The sequence below is a fragment of the Corvus cornix genome, chromosome 1A, assembly GCF_000738735.6.
Source record: "Corvus cornix cornix isolate S_Up_H32 chromosome 1A, ASM73873v5, whole genome shotgun sequence".
Classification (NCBI taxonomy): domain Eukaryota; kingdom Metazoa; phylum Chordata; class Aves; order Passeriformes; family Corvidae; genus Corvus; species Corvus cornix.
Window position 1 is genome coordinate 13,368,197 of NC_047057.1, and position 24,330 is coordinate 13,392,526.

The 24,330-nt window shown below is 40.9% G+C and overlaps 1 protein-coding gene across 1 annotated transcript in view; it reads left to right on the top strand.

The window, feature by feature from the left end:
• Positions 1-24,330, top strand: part of PRKAR2B (protein kinase cAMP-dependent type II regulatory subunit beta) — an 83,049-nt gene that overhangs the window by 15,363 nt on the left and 43,356 nt on the right. Inside the window, exon 2 of the mRNA XM_039571010.1 lies at positions 18,748-18,783. Within this exon, the coding sequence (XP_039426944.1) occupies positions 18,748-18,783 (36 nt within the window). The remainder of the gene's footprint in view (positions 1-18,747; positions 18,784-24,330) is intronic.

The window sequence follows — 24,330 nt, forward strand, 5'->3', positions numbered from 1 at the left end:
CTAATCTCATGCCTTGATAACTATCTTTTAAGGAAGAAGAATTGTCCACAAATTAAAAATAGGGCTCTGAGAGTTAAGACAAATTAGGTTAAATCTTCATGCATGTCACAGGCGTGCTGTGCATCTTTGAGTAGTTTGCACTGGTGCCTGTAACTTGATGAAATGGAATATTTTCCATTCCCAGCTTGCAGCAGTAGCAGTATGTGTGCGAAGGGCGTGAAGGGCTCATGTACCATTGTTTGCCTACAGTACGTGAAAAAACTTTTATATCTTAGAAGCCAGGGCCCAGCTGATGCTAGAAGTTAAGAGATTTTTATCTGGTGCATCATTTTTTTCTGGCCAGATATAGAAAGTAAGGGTCTGTCTTTGAAAAGTGCAGGAATACATGAGCAATCAGCAAAGCCCTTGTAAACAGAGGAGACTTATATGGTTTGGTTAGGCTAGATTGCCCTTCAAAGTGTAACAAACTGAGAAAGCTTTAGAGAATTTTGCCATTGTCCTACGTAGATTATATCTGGGCCAGCTTGACTTCTTCCTGGTTTTCCCACAGAAGAGTACTGGTAAGATTGTTGGTAACCATAGCTGTAGGAACCCAGAGTGCAGAGAATATTTCTCTGCCTGTTTTGAAGGGTTTTTAGCCCCCTGAGCAACACTGTTTTGACCTTTGTCCATGGAAAAATTGCCAACTATCAGACAAGAACTAGAAAATACAGTGGTGTGAATTAGATGATAGACTACTGTGTAAGATTGTCACAGGGTGAAAAATTTAGAGGTTTTGGGCTTCTCTTTGTAGTAAATAGATAAGAGTAAAAACTATCAAAATGGAGGATTGTTGTTGTTCTCCAAACCTTCTTCATCTTCTTCTTCATCTTCATCTTCATCATCTTCTTCTTCTTCTTCTTCTTCTTCTTCTTCTTCTTCTACTACTACTCCATATTCTGCAGTAAAAGTAATTTGGGATGATTGGACAAAAAATTCCACAGTTCCTGGCTGTGTTGCTGAATAATTGGTAGGAAAGTGAAAATAATATACATTTTTAGTAACCATTGGTTAAATTATCTTTAAAAGGCTGTGTAAATCTTGATAATTGGACACTTTTCTCCATTCTCTGCTCTGTGTTATGTTTGGGTCATGCTAGTGACTCTTTTTCTCTGATAAGACTTAATAAACAACTATCTAGCAGCAGTGAAGGCTGAAAGTCTCCGTTTGTCTCTCGAACTAACTCCTGGCAAGGACTTTAAAAACTCTCTCCCATCAGGAGAGATTTGATTTATGCCACGGGCTGTGGCACGTAGCTTTGTGCTCTAGTGGAAAGAAGAGCATGTCCCCAAAAGGGCATGAACCCTCTGCGGAGTGCGGGGCAGAGACACAGGGCACACTGCAGATGGAAGTTCTGCATGAGCCTCAGGGAGCAGCAAAGGCAAAGCTGTTTGCCTGGCCAGCAGCTGCCCCAAATGGGATCAGCCTTTGTAGGGAGTGGGACATGCTGGGGATGGCCTTGGAGAGCTGCATCCCCAACAACCAGTCCTTCTCAACCCAACGGGCACCAGCTCAGCCTTACAGGAAGGAAATGCAGAACGGTCTGGACACCGAAGAGATTGCATTCCTTGATAGTCCTAACTCCTACTGTCGTTTACCAAATTGTTTATACAAAAGGCACTTGTTGTATTTATATGGGATCCTACCATATGACTATTACAGAATCCTGCCTGAAACCATGTGCTCTTTGGGTCACGCTTAACATAAAGGTCATGCATTGACTCAGCTTATAAAAGGTGAATCAATTTTTAGTCTTAAGTCACTGTCTTTTTAAAAAAACAAGAAAAGTTGTCCTTTTTTGTAACTTTATGGGGTTTTTTTTGAATCTACTATTAGGACAAAAAGTAGAATTAATTATCTTTTTCTTGCCCAAAATAATTTTAAACTCCTCATCTTCTCTTGTAGTAACCTAATGTGAATGCTGGGAATGTAAGTGAAAAGTAGTATTTATCCTGGTTTGTGAATTGAGTGTCCTTTAATTTCAGAAACTTCCTAAAGCAGTCTGTGTGGGTTTTGTTTTGTTTTTCTTTTTTTGAGAAAGCAAAGCAAAAATGTTAGAAAATTCCAATTTAATTTACAAAAATGGATTGGGTTTCTTTTCCGCTGAGGGTTTAATGTAAAGCATGCATGTTCCAGTAAGTTAAAAAAGAAACTCTAGCCTATCTTTGTGGACAATTGAATATCCTGATCACTAGGCCAGTCTGATTTTTAGCATGTCTGTTTGCACATTGTCTTGGCTTCAAGAGAAGAATTTTTAGTGCTTGTCCTTGGAATATGGTATAGCCTGGAAAGTAGGGCATTTTTTTTTCAGAGGTGTGGGTTGTTAGTCTGCCATGTACCCAGTCAGGCAGGCTCATCCCTTAGATTTTTGTTTTCCGTTTTTAATGCAGTCTGGACATTTTCTGTTTACCTGCTCTAAAAGAAATAGAATTTCTTGAAAGGCAGTGTAGGTTGGGGGAAGACTGTCAGGACAAGTAGCACTTTGTCAGACACAGATTAAAGCATTTCTGCCATTTCCCAAAGCAGAGAGTCTGAGCAAGATTCCAGATCTTCTGCATCTGCTAGTCTGCCTTTATTCTGGCTCTGTGTATTCCTAATATCCAGAAAAAAAATCTTGGATCATCTTCCCAGGTAGGTAAGTGTAAATAGACAATGTGAAAATGTGTGTGTTGGACTTCTTGGATGGGCCTAGAGGGAAGGCGTCTTTGGGTCATGACCCGTGACATTTGCTGTGGTTGGTTTTAGCTGTATTTCAGGTAATGGTGTCACTGTCATATGTAATTTTGCTATGGAATTCAAAATGGGAGAAAAGTAGGTTTTGGTTGGTTTTGGTTTGTTTTTTGTTTGTTTGTTTTTTAAAGCCCTCTGTTGGAAGACCATTATTTTATGCCAAGAATTATTTCATTGCCTGATGATTAATCAGCCTGCTGGAGAGTTTTGCTGTCAGGAGTCATAGAAAGTTGGCCCCTGGTAGGAATCTCACAGATAGTTACTGAAGAAAGTCAGGACAATGTTCTCAAGCATTCCTAGCCAGGGAAAGAACAAAATGGGTGTGAAAGTGACTGTGAGTCTGAAGTTTACTTACAACAGATGCAACTTTTCAAGTGCTACCCAAACTATTGAGTAAAATGGAGAAGTGCTGAAAAATCCACTACTTGTCATTACTAGACATTTCTGAATGTGATCCACAAGTAATGGAGCTGAAAGACATAATGGGATTTAGTTTGACATTGTAGAGTGCTTTTAATGCTACTGCAGTATCAAGAAAATAAATTGTAAAAGGTGGATCTTTGTATCTGTACTTTGACCACCCCTTTTCTCAGGGAATGTTGTTCAGATGCTGCCAGTACTCTCTGTTTCACATTAACACAGTAGAAAGTAGTGAAATAAATTGGTGTCTGCAGCTTCCTTTGGCACTCCTCAGCTCACTTGTATGAGTCGATTCATTCAGGACAGAAAAGACATGTCATATTAATCTGTCCATAATCTGTCCCTGTTCAGCTGTGGGATCTCTTTGGCCTCTCCATTCGCTTGAAAAAATGAGTTATTTGGCCTCAAAGATTCTATAATTGGGGCACAGGTAAAAAGCCATTTAAGAATAAAGGCGAGGTACATAAAGGGGCTCAGCTGGCAATATTTGGCATGATTATACACAGATTTTACCTTTGGGGCACAAAAATCTCCTCACCAAGCTAGGCACCTGATTCTCTGTAGTCTGAATGTTCTGGGGATGTTCTGTGTTGTTACTGTGGAAGAGAAAAACAGTTTGATATGAGTGTACACCTGGAAAATGATGCTAAATGAAGGCAGTATACCATATATGCACTAAATTACTTGCTGTTTGCCTCTTGGCATTGCGACAGTCACATGCAGCAGCTTGAGTGTTTGTTTGATCGTTGTCATATAAGTGCCAGCACAGCTGTATCATGATTGAGTACAGAACAGAAACTGGGCTGTGCAGCACATTGTGCTGTGAGTTGCAATGTGTTCTGCGTGCCTACATTTGTGAGAAGAGAGCGAGCGACAGTGGGGTACCATGTTTGAGAACTGAGGCCTAGCCATTCACGGGGGAGTTTCAGGATCAGGAAGGTGTGATCATGGAGGTGAGGTTCATGCTCTGCCATTTGTTCAGTTGTTGCCATCACAAGGCAATGGGTCTATGTCCTGCCTGGTCACTTCGCAAGTAGTTACCCCAACTGCCACTATTCTTTACCTGCCCAGTTCAGGGGAAAACAACAGCCAGCTGTTCAGTTTTGGAGATGCCATTTGTAAGATCCTCAGTTCATTGTTGACAGGATGATATGTCGATGTGGTGCCTTTGTGTTGTTCTTTATCAATAGAGAGAACAATATTTTATTGTGAGTCACAGTAGCTCATTGTTGAAGGATTTTTTGTTGTTATTTGCAGTCCTTCAGTTGCCCTGGCAGATCTCACATGTCTTCAGCAGCACCTGATTGCATTGCTGCTGAAGCAACGTCAACAGGTCAGCATGCAGCTAACTCAAGATTAAGCCTGTGAAGATTTGTGGAGTCACTTAGGTGTCACTGTCACCAGGCATTCTTTGGTGGATTTCTCTATGCCCTTCCATGGCTCATACAGACATTCATGAAGGTCAGCCTGAATCACACCTGGGGTCTCTGTAGTTAGGTCATCATCAGTGGTCCTGTGGATGTGGATAGTAGTTCTAGTTGTTGGAAAGGGAGGTAGATGCTTGTATTATTCAAGCTGAATCTGTATCTCACCTTCTCCTTGGACTCATGTTTTCCTACGTGTTCACAAGAGTAGACGAGAGCAGGTATTGCCATGGTCTCCAAGGCCTGTGTTGAAGTGAGTGCAGCTGCCAGCACCAGCTGTGCTTCATTCACTTGCCCCTGAGAACTGCAAAGGCCAAATCGCGAAGGGTGCTTTGGCCAACAGCTTAACAACAAAACAATCCCCAACAGCTGCTTGCAGGAATTTAGCATTGCATGTATGTGGGAAGGGAACAGTGAAATATTTTGGATTTTGTCTTTTGTCTTCCCTCCTCTCTTCTACCTTTGACTCAAGGTCTCAGATCTCTATGCTAGTTTTTTTAGTCTAGGCTTTTGTTGCTGGTGTTGCCCAGGTCTGCAGCCTAAGAGTACAGGCATTAAATAGAAACAGAAGAACAAAACCCAGAAGTATCCCAAACCTGTTCTCAGAAGCCACACTCAGACCTGTGAGGTCTCAGCTTAGGGAAGGCGTCAGCCACCAAGTTAAGTGATTTCAGTAGATGTGTTCCTAGCTGGTGGAAGGACACTGGGACTTGTTCATTTTGTCTTTTCACTAACTGGTTTTGTTGTCTACCAGACATTGAACAGTTTGTTTAATGTGGGAATTATGTTATTTGTTGTTTAACCAGTGGGACGTCTGACTAGGAAACGGGCGATAGGCTTTGCCTGTGGACTGTTAGGTGTTTCATTAGTCAGCATGCTGGAGTCAAGGAAGAACTATCCTGCCATCAGTATCACCCGCAAGCTTCTTTTATGTGGTAGGAGTGAGGACAGAATATTCCTTAAGAGCTTCTCTTTTTGGTCATGACTTTTCTAGTTAGATGCTTGTATTTATTTTGTTTGGTTGGGCTTTTTTTTTTCAATTTTTTTTCCTGTAACTGTCTCAATTCCATTCTTCTCATTATATAAAAGCAGTAACACTTGGGGTTTGGGCTTTAAAATTTTTTTTCCTTTATAGTCACTGTGCTTTCTAATGAGGTACTTCGCTCAGCCTGTCTCTAAAACCAAGTGTGGAAAATGTGCTTTGCCTCATAATCTGAAAGCGAACAAAATTGTCTATTTTAGATCTGAATAGCTGAGAACAAATTATCATGAATGCAAGAGAAACTCCCTTTAAGTACGTAACGTTCTTAAAATATGCAAACTTTAAAATATGCATCAAGTCCAAAATCTTACATTTCACCAGGAAGTGAATAAGCAGGCAATGCAGATTGCAAGTTATACATATTCATATACTTCTTCATCAAGGTATTTTGTACCACGCATTTCTGCCAAAGTAGTCCTAGGAACCAAGCAGTGTCTCTGTATAAAATCTTTGCTTCAGAAAGTTTTAATGGTGTTTGCCCATGTAGTATTTGTTGTAATAACCTAATAGCAAAGTGACAAAAACATGAAACATAGTAGGAAAGCCTGAGTCTTAAAAGGTTTGAGGCTTTAGATTAAACATGGGTAGTATAAATGTGTATGGGAGAAAGAAGTTATGTTCACCATTATCAAATGATATAAAATAGATGAGATAATTATAAACTCTACATAAAGGTGCACTCCCTCAGAGAAGAATACTGACATCTTCTCCAGCCCACTTCCATCAGTGAGATTGCAATGTTATTCCTTTGTAATAAATATATCTTGAAGGTACTGTCAAGAGACAAAAGTCATAGGCCAAAATTTTGCAAAAAATAAACCAATCAAACAAACCAACCCCTTCCTCCCTCCCCCCCCACCTCCCCCCCCCCCCCAAAGGACCTAAAGCACTGTTATCTAATGGTTAAGGGAAGGAAATCAGGAGAACTGGTCATTCATGTAAAATCTTCAGTGCTCTAGTTTTCAGTTTGACAGAAATATTGGTTCAAGGACAGGTACAGTTTTTTTATTTTATGAGATGGTGAACCTGAAGCAATCATGTTTTACAGGATCATGATTTACAGGATCCCAACTGATTTGGGCATTGCTAGTAGAGCTTTGGCAGAATGACCAGTTTTTCTCCTGTTTTGATAGGGAACATGCATACATTAGTATATGTCAGTTCCAGGCAGCAAAATTAGAAAGCAGAAAAGAACGTGAAACGGATCTAAATGCCTATGCAGCAGTGTTAAAAAGCAAATAACCACAATATTCTTAAAATAGCTTATGAAATTTCAAGTGAAAAGAAGCCATTTAGAGATGGTAAGAAGGTAAGCATTACTGACATTTTATGTCAGATTTTTGGTAGCAATTGTAAAGTATGCTCTGGGTATAGCATTATATTATTATATATTATATTATATTACCTTGGAGATGGTAATAACTTAGCAAAGAAGGATGTTACTGCAAGTGATGCTGGGTGTAGTGATCATGTTAAAAAAACCCCAACCTAACAAACGAAAAAAATCTAACCCACTCTGCTGAGGCAGAAATAGGCAGTTCAGCAAATTGTATAAAACAGAATCTGTAGATGGTGACCAGCTGAAGCAGGGCTGCAGGTCTTGGGTCTTGCCTCTGTGGGAAGTATTGGGTCTTTGTAGCTCAGGGTGATTTACCAAAATCTGAACATCGATCTAGTATTGATATCCAACTGAGACGGACAAAACCTCTCTAACAGTTTAAAGTTAGAAAGTGCATGTTTATTGGCACCAGACAGCTGCCTAGAATAGCTTCCTAATACGCAGTGTCGAAGTATGGACAGTTACAGAGTCTATTTATCCACAAAAGTTACGAATATCCAAAATACAAATACATATTTATAACAGTGACCCCTCCTATTCTCTGCTTCGTATGGAAATTAGCTTTAATGTCATTAAGCATGTGTAGTATAGTTTTTAAATTGGGTCGGTGGTCATTATTAATTGAGGAGTGGTCTTGAAGAAATAATATTCTTCCTCACTTGAACTTTCCACCTCTCTGGGTTTTGACAATACAAATGGCCTCTTGGGGAACATCCAGTTTCTTCCTTATGACTTCTGAATAGTATCTAGATAGGAAAAATTAGCAATTGTTTCAGATTTCTTTAGATCTATCTATCAATGTTTCCTGGTTCTCATTTTAAACACAGTTAAGCAAATATAGAAAGACGGTTAATTATCTGCAACTTAAAAGCATGTTTCTAACTTAACTCTTATTAACTCTTAATTAGTCTCAGGTGGACCTACTTCCTCTAACTAATTCTAGCAAAACTTATCTTTAACTAAAATCTTAGAATCTTAATGTTTCCTTCAAAATCTGTGTTTAAAGGGCATGGCCTAGGAAGGCTGATCTCTCTCCTACATTTATTCCGTTTGTATTTTTAGGCTCAGTTTTGCTTTCAAAAGGTATTGTCTGTGGTGGGTAGAATTCTTCTCTCATCCACACTACTACTTTTTGTCATGTATCCTGAGTAATCTGGGGTTGAGGGCAGCAAGTACTCCAAGCCAGGATTTCCACACAGGTACACATCTTCAGCTTGTACCTAGACAAATTCTAACACAAATTCTAACACAAATTAACTTTTTTACCCTCTGGTATAACAGAAGATTAGAAATACTGCTGTAAATTTTATATTTATTTTTTTCCTCTTAACTAGATCACTGATTACTTTTAATGAGATAATAACCAAACATACTGGTCACAAGCAATATCGAGGATGAATTTCTAAGGGCAAACATGCTAAGTAACAGGATGCACATTTAAGATAGTGTCTTGGTTTGAAAGACAGGTGTCTGCCAAGGAAGGCAGGAACCTCCCTTGAAATGAAAAATGCAGCCCCCTTCCCTCTGAATTATTATAATTTTGAAATTAAGGGGCTTTCAGGAAAAGATAGAGGAATAGAAATAACGGTTATTTACTAATATGTGTGTATATATATATATATATATATATATAGAGGTATAACAAGGCAAGCAAACAGCAATAACTATGGCAGTTCCAGCAAACAGAACCACAAACCCAGTCCCAGCCCTCTCGGCTGTCAGGCCCTTTCCCCTCGGGTGCAGTTCCGCTCGCAGCCGGCAGGGGCGCTGGCGGCTCCCGGTGAGCAGGGCAGGTGCGATGGTTCCCCCGCGGCTGCAGGGGGCGCTCCGGAGCGAGCTCGGGGAGCACGCGGCACTGGCGGCCCGGGATCCCGGGAAGGGATGGAACAAAAGCTTCACAAACCCCTGGGCAGCCGATCCCGGTGTCTGCCAGACCCTTGGGAACAGCAGGCTGGAACGGCAGCGACGAGCACAAATCCTGGGTGGCAGATGAGATGTATCAAACTCCCCAGCTGCAGTGGGAACCCCCGGAGGTCTGGGCAGGCAGGGTGTGCGGGGCTACAGAGTAGCGAAGGCTCCAAGCAATGGCGGGGGCAGGGTGGCTGCAGCCCGGCTCCCAGCAGGGCCGGGAAAGGCGGGCTTGGGAATCCCAGGATTTGCCCTGAGGCACCCGAGCAGATGGTGAAAAGGTCCCTCTTTTTTAGTAAGGTGGGGTGTTAGGGTCCCAGTGCAAGCAGCCACTCCAGTGAGCAGGCTCCACTCACGGTAGAAAGAAGGCAGCCAAAAGCAGAATCCTGCAGTGCTGACGAAATCCCTCTACCTTGATGGCAGCCTCTCTCCGTCCAAACACCAAGAACGACAGCCCACAAGCCCCGGTGAAAGAGAGTAGCCAGTTCGACCCCTCCCTCCATGGCCAGGTCTTTTGTTTCTCCCAAGCACTCAGCAATTTGTCACTCTGGCAGCATATACGGGAAAAATTCCTCAAGAGAAAAAGGAAAACAGAAGGGGAACTCCCAAAACCCCTGCAGATAGAAAAACTCATCAACATCTTCCCTTTGTTGTTTTAATATGGGACATTAATCTGAAAGAATAGATATAAAAATTAAAAAAAAAAAATCTTGATCCAACTGCTTTGGTGGGAAAAGATCCGTTTTTGATTTCCAGTAATGGGCTATGACAGCCCATTTCACTGTGTTGGGTCATTGGTCTAACATATCAGGCAGGCATTTAATGCTTTTATTTTCAGTGTTTGTAATTATATACAGCATCAATTATTTGTAAGAGCTGAACTCTCTAACTGATAAAGTAGGAGAGACTTCTTTCCATCTCTTTAAAGGTTTGTGTTCTGACAGGTTAAATGAACAACTTGCAGCATAATTCCAGCCAGTGAGTTGCATTGGGGACCTGACTTCACTGCCCCTGTGCAAGCACACACGGCACACGGGGGGTAAACAAGAGGAATCAGGGACGTGTGCACGCCTGCAGGGCAGTGATTTATGTCCTGGGATGGCTCCTGTGACTGGAGTGTTGGAATGGAAGGACGCAGCTCTTTAGGAAGGACAGGCAGGAGAGATGAGGGGAGGGGGTTACCCTCTATGTCAGTGACCAGCTGGAGTGCATGGAGCAAAGTCTGGAGGGAAAGAGGAGCCAACTGAGAGCCTGTGGGTCAGGATTAAAGCGAGGACAGGGAGAGGTGACATTGTAGTGGGGTCTGCTACAGCTGCCAGGCCAGGGAGCACATGAGCTCCTCTAGGGGCATTCTCACATTCAGAAGTGCTGGTGTTCATGGGGGACTTCATCCCCCCCGATATCTGTTGGAAGGACAGCAGAAGAGAGCATAAGCAATCCAGGAGATTCCTGGAATGCATTGATGGTAACTCCTCCAAGTCATAGAGGAGCCAACAAGGAGAGGTTCTCTGCTGGACCTTATTCTCACCAACAAGTAGGATCTGGTGGGGAATGTTAAGCTCCACGGCAGCCTGGGCTGCAGTAACCATGAAGTGGTGGAGTTTGATAACCTCAGAGTGGTGATTAGGGTGCACAGCAAGCTCAGTACCCTGGGCATCAGCAGAGCAGATTTTGGCCTGTTCAGGGATCTGCTTGATAGAGGGCCATGGGATGTAGCCGTGGAGGGAAGAGAAGCCTGAGAAAGGTGGTTAATATTCAAGAATTATCTCCTCCAAGCTGAGGAGTGATGTATCCTAACAAAGAAGAAGTCAGGTAAAAACACTAGGAGGCCTCTATGGATGAACAAAGAGCCCCTGGACAAACTTAAACACAAAAAGGAAGCCTACAACAGGTGGAAGCAAGGATAGGTGGCCTGGGAGGAATACAGAGGGATTGTCTGAGCAGCCAGGGATCAGGTTAGGCCCTGAAAGAATTAAGTCCGGCCAGATGTCAAGGGCAACGAGGAAAGCTTCTATAGATACGTTTATGATAGAAGAAAGACCAGGGAAAATGTAGGCCCTCTACAGAAGGAAATGGGAGACCTGATTATCTGTATATGAAGAAGGACAAGATACATATCAATTTTTTTGCCTCAGTCTTTGCTGGCAAATGCTCCAGCCACAGCACCCAAGATGCAGAAGGCTTTGAGTCCCAGAAGGAACTGGGAGAATGAAGAACCACCCACTGTAGGAGGTCAGGTTCAATATTGTCTGAGGAACCTGAATGTGCACAAGTTAATGGGACCTGATAAGATGCATCCATGGGCTCCAAGGCCACTGTCCATCGTATTTGAGAATTCGTGGCAGTCAATGAAGTTTCCACTGACTGGAAAAGGGAAAACATAAGCCCCTTTTCTAAAAATGGAAAAGAGAGGAAGACCTGGGGAACTACAGGCCAGTCAGTTGCACTTCAGTATTTGGCAAGATCATGGAGGAGATCCTCCTGGAAACTATGCAAAGGTACATGGAAAATAAGGAGGTGATTGGTGACAGCCACATGGCTTCACTAAGGGCAAATCATTCCTGACAAACTTGGTGACCTTCTACAACAGGGCTACAGTGGTGGATACAGAAAGAGCAACTTTGGATAGATTTGTGCAAAGTATTTGACACTGTCCTGCATCACATCCTTGTCTCTAAACTGGAGAGGCATGGATTTGACTACTCAGTGGATAACAAACGGCTGGATAATAATGGCTGGATGCACTCAAGAGTTGTGACCAACAGCTCGATGTCCAAGAGGAGAGCAGTGAGGGCTGGGGTTCCTCAGGGGTCAGTCTGGGGCCGGTGCTGTTTCACACCTTTGCCAGTGACAGGGATCGAGTGCACCCTCGGCACGTTTGCAACAACACCAAGCTGTGTGGTGTTGTCATGCTGGAGGGAAGGGATCCAGAGGGACCTTAACAGGTTTGAGAGGTGGGTCTGTGAGAACCTCAAGAAGTTCAACACAGCTGAGTGCAAGGTACTGCACCTGTGTCAGGGCAATCTGAAGCACAAGTACAGGCTGGGCAGAGAATGGATTAAAAGCAACCCTGAGAAGGAAGACTTGGGAGTCTTGGTGGATGAGAAACTCAACATGACCCCACAGTATGTGCTGGCAGCCTGGAAATCCAACTGCATTTTAGGACTACAATCTCGTAAATTTAGTTTATTTTGCATATAAAGAAAAATGGGGATACTGAGATATTCTGGTTCCTGTATATTTTAATCCTTTTATAGTTGTATTGATGTCTGCAGAGACAGCAATAATTATGTATGTATTTGTTTTGGTACAGATGGTTATAAAATCTGTAGATGTCATTTTTAATTAAAAAGTAAATAAATTTTAGGGCATCCCATGAGATGAAGCCATTTTTTCTTGCCAACATCTACTCTTCTTGCAACAGCCAAATTATTCTTTCTTTTTCTCCCAGTAGCACATAAATGCTACCACTACAGTGTTGTTTCTCTCTCATCTTTGGCTTCTCAGTCAGTCTACAGGATTCACTGAAAGCCTGCATTGCCTTCATGCCTCACTGCCTGCATTCTGCTTTGTATGTGAATGCACGTGTCCATGTGCACTCTGTCTCGCCAGCTGCAGAGAAGTCTCGACTCCTTAGGGAGCTCTTTCTTCCTTGAAAGTGTGTACTTGCAATGCCTTCCAGCAACGCACCTTTCTTTGGATGGAGCCAGATTCCTCTGTGTGCAGATCTTGCCCTTTGAGGAACTGTGGGTATTCCTCCCAGAGGTAATTCAGAGTTTTGGAGTGGGCTTCAGATATTTTTGAGATACTGAGATTTGTTTATTGGGAAATTTGGTGGCAGTGTTGCTGTCTAACCTGTCAGGTTCCTTGGCTGACTGGTACATACAGCTTGCACCTGTGTGGCTATGATTTACCCTTTCTCTTTATGTAAAGGCCAAGCTTATGTGCTTCTTCAGTTTTGTTTTTAATAAAAAAATCATCTTCTGAGGCTGACTTATTTGGTGAGGGAAATAATAAAACATACCTCACGTATTTCATTGTTAAAATATTACTGTTGCTGTTAAACTTCCAGAAATTGAAAGAGAAATATTTTGAAAACTATGCTCTAACTGCTGTATTGCTAGGACTGTTTGTTTGTCTTCCAAATAATAGCTATGTATTTGCTGTGCACATCCCTTCTTCTCATTCCTCAAGGTTGTCATAGCTTTTCACAGAGAAAAGAACCATTCTCCATAGACCTGACAACTCCCTTCTTTGTCAGAGTCATTTCTTCAAACTGTCAGTGAGTTTGTCATGCTTTCCTTGAGATTTTGTGAGGTTTTATCAGTGTGAAGGTACATTAACATAACTGTATTACCTTGTGTTAGTCTGAGCCTCTGAAATAATCGTTCTACCTGGAATAATCCTGAACTAAAGTGAAAGTTTTCTGTGATGGAGGGAAATTAGAGGGGCTCCAAATTACTGTTATTATCCATGGTGTCCCAGCCTATCACTGTCCTGGGTAATGAGGAGTTAACTGTATTTCCTTCATTTGGCACATAAAAACGTAAGTCTGGCTAAAGCATGTATTTTAGAGAGGCATTCATTTAGATTTGATTTTGCTCTTGTTCTGATTAGGTCATTCTAATTAATAATCTGTTTATGAAAGAAGACAAGTGAATATTAATTAGCGTAATATAGGAATGTGATTGCAATAAGCATAATTCAAAGTTTTTCTGAAAGTTGAGACCTCTGAGAAATAGGTAATCTTGGAACTGAAAAAGTGGAATATATACTGCCCATGATTCTGATCGGTTAAAATTTAGCCTGGGATTTTGAGGTATATGGTGAAAAGACCATAGTTAAATCAGGAATAAATCTACTGAAAACACTAGAGTTAAATGGAATAAAATCAGACAGTGTGTTCAGAGCAGGTTCTCAGTCTATTGTTCAAATTTGGACTAAGTTTGACCCACTGACCTCAGTGAGGTCCTTGAGAGTTTTAACAGTTTTGCCCTCAACAGGATAGAAAAAAATGTATGATTTGGATATGACACTGTTTCCTAACCTCGCCTGGGGCATTTGTGCTTTCCACACAAGGAAGGCACACTATGGTGTGGATGTTTCTCTTCGTCTATCCATTAAGCTACATTAGCAGTATTCCTGCTTTGTAAATAAGAATGGGGTTTGGGGGGCTATGGGTTGCCAAATTTGAAGGTTTTAAACATGTAATAGCTTAGTTTATTTTTAAACTTGTTTTTCTTTTTTTTTAAGGGGGTTTAGTCCTTTGCCATATGAAGAAATTGCAGTGGCTGATTGAAAGTGAGGCTTGTGGAAAGTGTTCTAATTTTTACTAACACTGAAGATTAATCACTAATCCCCTGCCAGCCCTTGTCACTCCAAGCAGGCATTTTGGCTTTGTGTGTTTTTCTCTGAAAGAGCATTACCTTGGGTTGCTGTAAGTGTGGCAGGAGACTGAGCAGTCTCCTGTTGGCCTCTGTCCCCCAGAGCAGCTGCAGGGAGCGGGGTGTGCTCACCCTGGCTTGGGAACACACAGGGTTCTGTGCACTCTGCAGCACACCTGGGGATGTGTCTTTGCTGTGGTTTGCACACCTGCAGGAACCACCCGTTTACAGGTCTGGTTTCACAGTGCTCAGGCATGTCCTCAACAGCCCCTGATATGCAGAACCTCTTGTTAAATCCCTGACTTCTTAGGAAGGCTGCATGTCTAATGTCTATGATGTGTTTAGCTTCTTATTCTAGGTGACATTAATGGCACAAGAATCTCTGGCAGTTTCTGAAGCAAAAGCATTTAAAACGTGAGTTTGCAAAAAGGGACAGCTCAGGCTATTAGAACAGGTTAACCATCTAGAGGATGCCAAGGTAGGGATCCTTTCTTAGCATTATCTTCTTAGTCTTGCTACTCTGCAAACCACCCCACAGACTCCCATTTCCTCCTCTACTTACAAAGTTATGCTGCTCTTGATCATCTACCAATTACTTCTGTTTATTTGCTTGATCTGTATTGCCAAAACATTTTAGAAGCTGTACTTCTGTACAGTTCTCTGAGCAAGGATTTTCAAACATGAATTTCAGTTGCTAACAAGTGACAGATGGTGGAATTCTCTCTTATGTAGTGCTAACAATCAAACTACTGGAATATGTCACATGAGTTTGTGCACTTTCAAATGGTAATTTAATCAAAACTTTATCAGGATACAGACCTCTGTAATTTCTCTCACACACACCCACCCCACCCCCTGATAATTTCCCCCTCTGAAGTTTGTAATGGATTTTGGTTGAAACAAAGTAGAACATGAAGAGTCATGTTCAATATCGGAGTGACACCATGTTTGTAAACAAGATTCTCTGTGCACAGCTGTACATTATTCGTTGTGGTGCAGCACCCTTTCTGATACTGCAAAAAAATATTAAATGTCACTGGACATGTTCTGAATCTATCTGCATATCTGTTTACCTTTTATTGGGAAAAATCCCTGCCTTTTGCAATGGTGAGGTTTTGCAATCCATGAGTTTTGTTCCTTCTACATTTTGCACAGGTTAGTGGGGATGTGTGTGTTCCTGTAAGTTACTGTGGTTTTTTCTAGCAAGTTGTTTGATTGAATCATTTTGAGCAACCAGCCCTCAGCACAATGTCACTATAACTTTTATGTGTATTTTTTCTGTAGAGTTAACTTCAATGGCTACATAGGTATTACCTCATGCCCAGTCCCTTCCCACATTTAGCCCTGCTGGAAAACTGGAGCTGTGAACTGGTGTGCGTCAGCAGTATTGCATCCAGCATGTTATTAGGGATGGAGTGACCCTCCAACAAGGCTGCCTGGGTTTCACATTGTAGGGAGCAGTCCTTGGGCAGCCTGCAGAGCACAGAGCCAGCTGCTTTTTTTCTGTGCCTGCAGGCAGGCACTTAGAGTCCTGAGAACCTGCTTGTGAACATGGCTGGGAGGGGAGCAAAGTGTTGGGGAGCAGCTGAAGCAACAGGGTGGGAATCACAATGCCTAAGCACCACTTCTATGTGTGTGTAGCTTGCAGCTTGAACCTGTGGATTTAAGTGCAATATTCCTGTGTCCTGTGAGTGGGATTTCAAACCTACCTTCATAATTCAACCTGGATGCCAAGACTGTCTCTTGGCATCCCTGTCTCTGTGGGTACCACTTTCACTTGAGCTGTGTGAATCGGGACAGTCATCTCAGTCCAAACCTAAGAGTCAGCCTAACTCAAAACTCAGTAAGGATGGTGGCTAAAAATAGATATCCAGGGAGGATGATAATCACAGGCAGAATAAATAGTGTTTCTTCCCTGGGAATCTCTTTGCTGTTCCTGATGCTGTGTGGCTCCAGGAGGAGCATTTAATATCCCTCATTGAATATTTCTGCCATTGATTTGTCCATTTGTTTCTGAGCCAAGACTTTCCGCTCCTGACATGTTTGCAAGATATTTTAGTATTTGTTTTATGCCTCAAGCAAAATGCATCTTAGAGTTTCTTTTGCCCACATTACTATTCTTATCCTGCCAGACATTGTAGTGACCTGGTTGACCACACATTTACTTTGTGCTGAAAACACCAGCTAAATTCCTGTAGGCCTGATTATTATTTGAGACCTTCTTGTATGCTAATGCTTCCACCTTTCTGGACAACAAAAGTATATTGTGATTTGCTACCAGAAAAAGAAAGAGCAGTCCAACTTGCTCCATAACAAAGAACTGTGGGTTCTGCTTTTACATCTCCCAGTAACATATTTGGATGACCTCCGTGAAATCCCAGTCTGGGCAGGAAGGCTTTGTCTGGTTCCTGCTGAAACACTAATTATTCACATAAGCTCAAAAATAGTTGCTGGTCAAGGTTCTGACATTCTTGCTATTTTTTTCTTTTTTTTCCTAACAGTAAATAATTTGTAAAATCTGTTGCACAATAAGTTAAGCTTATTGCAGCCAAATAAAAGAGTGAATTTAGAATTATCTAGCTGGAAAAAACTTTTTTCTTTGACAATTCCAGTAACTTGTTTCAAATTATGTTAGTTTTGTGCTATATGTTCCTTTTTTTTTTTTTTTTTTTTTTTTTTAAATGTGCTGAGGTAGCTGTCTGGAGGAGTTAAACCTTCATATCTACAGATTATGTACGGAACTGACAGCCAAAGCCCTCCCTGAGTTTGGGGAAAGCTTTTGAATGGGAGTGAAACATTGTTTTATGCTTTCTTGTTAGAAATATGTCAGATTCCATTTTTTTTTATATGAGCACATCTGCTGGGACCTGCTGCAAAGTTACCTGCTTGAGGAAACAACTCAGCCATCTGATGGTGACAGTCATGACTGATGTCCTGAAATGAATTTGGTCCATAAAAATAGTGACAAAATAAACAGTTTTGAGGAATCAAACAGCCCCCATGTTACAAAACGGCGGTTGCATAAAATACGGTGTCTGCTTTGATAAAAAATATGTCTACATTTTTTTGTCTTTTTATTTAAAAGAAAAGTTGTTGGGGGGAATTAGAACTCATGTTTCAAAATAACTTTGCTGGTTATGTTACTCTTGTGCTCATCTATATATATGTTTGGGGTTCATAACAGCTTCTTGACCAGAGGTTTCCTTCCTTGTGACTAGCACTCCAAACCTCTGTAGTCAGGTTTCCCAGTGTATTTTTTTGCCACTTGGACCTGTCACTCCTGTATGTGCTTGCACAAACCATCTGTGACTGTGGTTCAGAAATTGTAGCTTTGCTCTGGTTTTTTGTCCCCAAAGGAATAAAAAGTCATTTTGCATCTGAGGCTGTTGCTACTGTCTCTTCTTTTTTCTCAGCAATTTTTTTCTCTTGTCTTAAGTGTTCAAGACATGATGCATAACTCCCATGTAAAATTTAGTGGGATAAAAAAAAAGTTCAATATTTTTCATTTTTCAGTTCTGTGTAAGCATGAAGAGCAGTTTTTAAGGTTGAATATTAATAAGCACTGTAAGGGCATACATTTTTAATGTAGCTGCTGCCCACATTTGAAATTAGGTCATTCAGATTTTCTTCTTGCTGTTTATTCCAGCAGTTAATACATCACACGAAAGTAGAGTTCAAGACCAGTGTTTTTTACTAATTAGGAGAAAGCTGAAGGTTCTATTTGGAAGGCAAAACATAAAACTATTTATCTATTTTGTCTGTAGTAACTCTTGAAGAAGCCAGTAAACCTAGAAATGAAATGGAGGCAAAGCCATGTGGTTTAAGTTGTATTTTGCAGTCTCTCCCAGTTGGAAACAAGACAGGAGTCTGATTACAAATGTTTGCAGCATGCAGTTGGAGATGTGCCAGGATGGCACTATAAAACATTTGCACTGGGGTTTTGGTGGGGGTTGGCATTGTTATTGACTTACCCAAGGAGTTTTAAAGGTTAGTCAAAGCAAAAGTTGATCTTTTAATGGGATTACAAATTAATCTCTTTCTCTATAGGAATATCTTTAGTTCCAGATTTCCAGTAGGTATATTTTGTAAAAGTAAAGTAAATTTTTTTACATTTTTTTTTTAATCCCTGCTTGCACTATTGTTTGCAAGGTGCCAATTTCTGTGCGCTCAATGAATAATGGAAATGCAGATCTGAATGTTTCACATCCAGTCATGAACAGCAGTAACTCTTAGAAAGCTGAAAATGGTCTTGAAAGCTTTTTAGTTACTATGTGCTATCTGTTGCGAAGATACTTAAGAGTTAAAGTGTATACGAATGGTGTGACAGGTTCCTATAAAGATACAAAAATAATGCTTATCAGGTGTTTATAGTTGTCACACTTTGAATGAAGTATAACATTGTTATGCTTAAAGCAAGTCAAACTACTACAAAAATAATCAAAATGTTGTATTTTCTTTCAGCTCCAGCGGTAAACCGATTCACTAGACGTGCATCAGGTGAGTTGAATGAAGTTTCATTTGTCTACGTAATAGTTGAAACATTATGCTGACAGTGATTGTCATGTAGAACATAATATGACATTAGTCAAACTTCTTTAATGATGATGGACTTGGGCTAACCTCTAATTTGTTACCTGCTTTACTGAATAATGTAGCCAAGGTTTCAGGTCACGGAACTTGCACGAACCTTTCTTGTTGCTGTGGAATTTGTTAAAAACCTGCATGAGGAAATGTACAAGTGTGTTGAAAATCTCACTGTTTTCCAAACCCAAGCTGGTTTGTGTGTATGGTGTATTGTTGTGCTGTGCAGAGCTAGCAGATTGGGTCTGGAAGCATCATTCCCGTGGTCGTGGTGTGTTGTGCTGGGTGTGCATCTGCCTCAACTGGTGCTGGTTTGTGTATTCTTCAAGTTAACTTGGTTCTTGCTGGCTCAGAGGACTCTTTACCTTATTTCCATCACATGTAACAGATCCCTCCAAATTATGTATCATTAAAAGTTAATATTCTTGGGCTTTTCTTATTGTTCTGCTGTGTCATGTCCTTTAGGCTTCATTTTTGAGGTCTTTTTTCTCTTGAAGCATGGGGCTCAGAACCTGAATCTCATTTGTTTAAAGTACTATGAATCTGAAAATGTGGCATAAAGTCACCATGAAATGTAATGAGACTCATGACTGACTCATAAGAGTCAGGCGAGCAGGAGGTGTGAGATGTTCCTAGTCATTTCAGTATGCCAAGTTTAACAACCAAGTATAAAATGCTCTTTGTTTTCAACTTCAGGTCATTTTTAATAAATGTACTTCATAATGCAGTAAGCCTATCCAGACTTGTAGTTTTACTAGTTTCAACCCCAGTCAAGTAGTTCCTTGTCAATGTAAAAATACTAGTGAAAATCCTCAGGATAACTGAGGAACTGTACAGAAAAAAGGAGGTTTGCAGGGTTGGTGCATAGCATATCACAGAATCACACAATGGTTTGGGTTGGAAGGGACCTTAAAGATCATTGAATTCCACCCCCCTGCCATGGGCAGGGATGCCTTCTACTATCCCAGGTTTCTCAAAGCCCCATCCAGCCTGGCCTTGAACACTTCCAGGGATGAGGCATCCACAGCTGCTCTGGGCAGCCTGTGCCAGGGCATCACCACCTTCATATATGTAGCACAAAGTAAGAAAATGTAATTAATTCCAAATATTCTTATGCTTTAAGTAATGATAATACTCCATGACGTACTGTACCTTGAGATGAAAGGAAGGATTCGTTAACTAGTGCTCAGTAACAGTGAGCAGGCCTCTATGCAAATCACATTTCATGTTTTAAGGAGAGTTCTACTGTGACTGATTGATAGCTGACGTTAATGAATGCAGTCCTTCTAACAGCTGTGTGATAAGCTTTTGCATTCAGAGAGTTTGATTGTTTGAAAAGCTAATACTTGCACACAAAACCCACCCAATCAGTTATTCTTAATGTTTCTTTAATATTAAATTAACTTTTATTTTTAAAAGGAAACTAAAACCATGTTATAAGTCTGAAAATTTTGTGCATTTATTGGGGAAATAATTTCTGTGGGGAATTAATATTTCATGTATTTTGGTCTTGTTGTGGAGAGATAAAATAGTTAACTTATTCAGAATAATGAGTCGGGTGGTGTAGTATTGTCCAGATGTAAATCATATGAATACATTTCAAGCTAGAACAAGGTAATACTGCAGTCTATTATGTGTACTATTTTATTAAGGTAATAAAACTTTAGTTTATTAGTAGCTTTAGTAGTTAAAATAACTATTTTTCAAACAAGACAGCCTGTGAAAGGTGATAGTTCTTACTTTTCTTCTCAAATGATAAATGACTATCAGAGAGGTATAGTACGTTTAAGAAACTTGATTGAAAAAATATAAAACTAAAAATATAAATCAGACTATGCTGATAATATAAACATTTCACAGGGATGTTTGCAGTCCTAGCCATATTTTTAAATACTTTTTTTTAATTGAACAATTGTTTGTGTAAACTAAGGCAATCAAGATAGCTTGCAAGTGGAAAAGCTGGTGGATAGTAGCTGTCAGGTTTGGGGTTTTTTTATGCTTTGTAGCTTAATAGCCTTCTGTAGTCAAAGCTGATTCTCATGTTTAGGAAATGCCATATGTATTATGTAGGCAGACCAAATGAAATGTAGGGGTTTTTTTTTTCCTCAAGTATTAATTTATCTTAATTTTAGGCTGTTTGGCTAAGAGTTATTTAAAAATTTGAATGTGCAAGATTGTTGAGGGTTTTTGAAGATTTTCTTCTGGTGGATATTACTCCAAGCTAGTGGTGAATATTCAGAGAGTTAGCTGTAGAGTGTGGTTTCATGTTGCATCTAGTTAATGATGCTGCAGACTGATTCTGGGAGTGTGGGACTTCAGGGTCCCTTTTTGTCATGCCTCCGCCCATAGGTTCTCTCTACTTCTCTTGCCTACAGCCTAGGAGTTGTGCTGCCTGAGGGTGGATTGATTTTAAAAAAAAATTAAATACACGAGGTTCTGATGTGTTGATTTGCATTGAGTTTCCAACATTTTCTCACAGAGAACAATAATTCTCTACAATGAGTATTTTGATGTTTCTGTTATTCTTTGGTAATTCCTCGTATTTTACTTGGTTGCATAAGATGCAGTTATTTTTCCTAACTGAGCTAGAAATTAAGCACCCAGAGTTTAATTGCTGAAGCACCTACTGAAAATAATACAGTACAGCATTTATTATTTAACAGCTGTTCCTGGTAACATGCTGAGAATGTATTAATGAACTGTCATTGGTATGTAGAGGAAAAAAGCAGAAGTAAGCTAGGATAAATTAACTGTTCCTGAATTCCAGTTCTTAAAATTTACCGAGCTACCTAATTTGGTATCTCTGATGTGTGTTTATTCATATGTGTATATATGCAATGTGGGCTCTATACATAAAATATACTTATACCATAGTGCTGGTAACATAGCTACTCACGGGCTAGTTAATAATGCACTCCATTGTTCTAGGCTATGCACAAAGAATAATAGATATCACACTCTTAAAAAGAGGAGTTTAGCAAGAAGAGGAGATTAAAAATACTTTATAGTGCTAGAATGAACGAGACAGCTGCAAGTAGTTAATCCTTAATTTTTCTTTTAAAATCTGGTGGCACTAAGACGAAAAGAAAGGAAAACAACTCTTGAGGTGATCAAGAGACTTGGATGTGGGAAAAAGGGGAGCATGGAGGTAGAAGCAGCATGAAGTGGAAGAGAAAGCTGTGAATATTGTTCATGAGGTGAAGAATTAGTAGAAATTCCTGAACAAGCTGAGGTGGCCAAGAGATGCACTTTCTGAATATAGACAGATGCTTTCTTGCAATGGATAAGGTACTTATCTTGCTATGATAATTTTAATTTCCATTCGACCAGGACCAATAGATAAACAAGTAAACTATCTCATTAAACACTGTCAGGAGCTTAGAATAATGCAACAAAACCAGCACGGGTTTGCTGCATAATGAGCTTAAATTTAGGTGTTTCCTAAACTAAAATACTGTATACACACAGTGAAACACTTCACAAGCAGGTTGGCGAGTACTTTACAGCACCACTATGAATAGTGATTACATCAGTGGTGGGCTGCCTGTCAGACCTCCAGCCTTGTGGTTGCACAGCAAGACAGTGTCACCGTATCCGACCCTGGACACACACCTGCACACTTCATCCCACACAGGCCAGGAGCAGGGTTGTCCCTACGGAGTGACTGGCCCTTCCTGCCCTAGTTGGCTGCACCTTCATCCCACGGCTGTGGAGATGGGTGTTCTCAGTTCTCCCCGTGTCTGACACGCAGGGCTCATGCCTCTGCCTGTCATATGAGAGGTGCCTGCATTTTGTCACCCCTTCAGATAGGACGAGGGAGGTTCTGTGCAGTCTCATTCAGGGTAAAATCTGGGAGCAAGTTTGCCAGAACAGTTTATTATTCTTCTTTGTGTAAGATGCCATTAGGAGGAAAGTGACAAAATAAAAGTTTCGGTCTGCAGTATCCTGAACCATTGTGTGGACTGGATTAGTCATGCCCACAGCAGCATTTATATATATCACTGCTACTTTTCAATTTAATAATTCCTACAGGAAGCATGACAACGTACTTAAGAAACACAGTGAATTTTACTGCATTTAGACTATAGGAGTCCTGTTAGTGAAGGAATGGCTAATTGCTTTCTGAAATTATGGAAGAGCATAGGTGACATTAGATTCAATGGTTACATAGGAAGATCAAATTGACATTGCTGGCCAAGAATAGAAAATGTCCCTAGGAACAATATTTCACTTGTGGTTTTCAATCAACTCAACTATATTGAGTTTTTCTTAAAAAGATTGGCACCCACTTTCCTGTGGCATATTAAAAATTGTCAGAGAAAGGCAGCTTACTGAAATGAAGTACTATTCCCTTTTATAGAGTAAGGCAGAAGCTGGGGTTGTACCAAAAATAATGGTGTGGAATTAAGTAACTGTAAAGTCCCCTTTGAAATGCTTAGGTAGGATGCAGCGTTGTTGTAGAAGCATATCAAGTGACAGAAGAAAGAAAAATAAAGGACTTTATTGATGAACCGGTAATTCCAGTTCTTCAAGAAGAATTCCTGGTTCTGCTTGTTCTGAGTGATAAATAACGCCCAAACTGAATTCAAGTGATGTTGGATTCACCTCTGTTCATAACACACATGTAGTCAGTCTGAAATTTCAAAATGCTCAATATGTCACATTTCTCAAATAAGCAAGGACATAGCTGACATACAGTGGTATCTAATGCTAAAAGTCAATTAAGTGCTAAGGCTGCCATTGTCGTGGTGAGGAAAACCAGAAGAAAAAGTGCTGTCAGAATTTGAGAGTGTATCTACATTGCATGAACAGAGCACCGTAAGGAAGGCATGTTGTGCCTTGTCAGGGTCCTTCTTAAAATTGTCACACTCAAATAATTTGCTGTATAACAATAAGGGTGTGGTGTACCGAGCTGTAGGCACCTTAGAGCCACTTAAACTCCATCAGACTTGGTGCTGTGACCATTTCCCTAGGGAACCTGTTCCAGTGCCCAATCACCCTCTGCGTGAAGAAAGTTTTCCTAATGTCCAACTTAAACCTCCCTGGCACAGCTTCATGCTGTTCCTTTGGGTCCTGTTACTGGTCACCCGAGTGAAGAGATCAATGGCTGCCCCTCCCCTTCCCCTTGTTAGGAAGCTGTAGACAGCTTTGAGGTCTCCCCTCAGTCTCCTGTTCTCCAGGCTGAATAAGTCAAGTGACCTCATCCACTCCTTGGCTTTCTCCTTCAGACCCTTCACCCTTCATAGCCCTCCTTTGGACATTCTATAACAGCTTTAAATCTTCATTGTGTTGAGGCACCCAGAACTGCCCCCAGCACTCAAGGTGAGGTTGCCCCAGAGCAGAGCAGAGCCGGACAATTCCCTCCCTTGCCCGGCTGTCCATGCTGTGCCTGATGCCCCCAGGACACGGGTGGCCCTCCTGGCTGCCAGGGCACACTGCTGACTCTTTAACTCTTGAAGAACT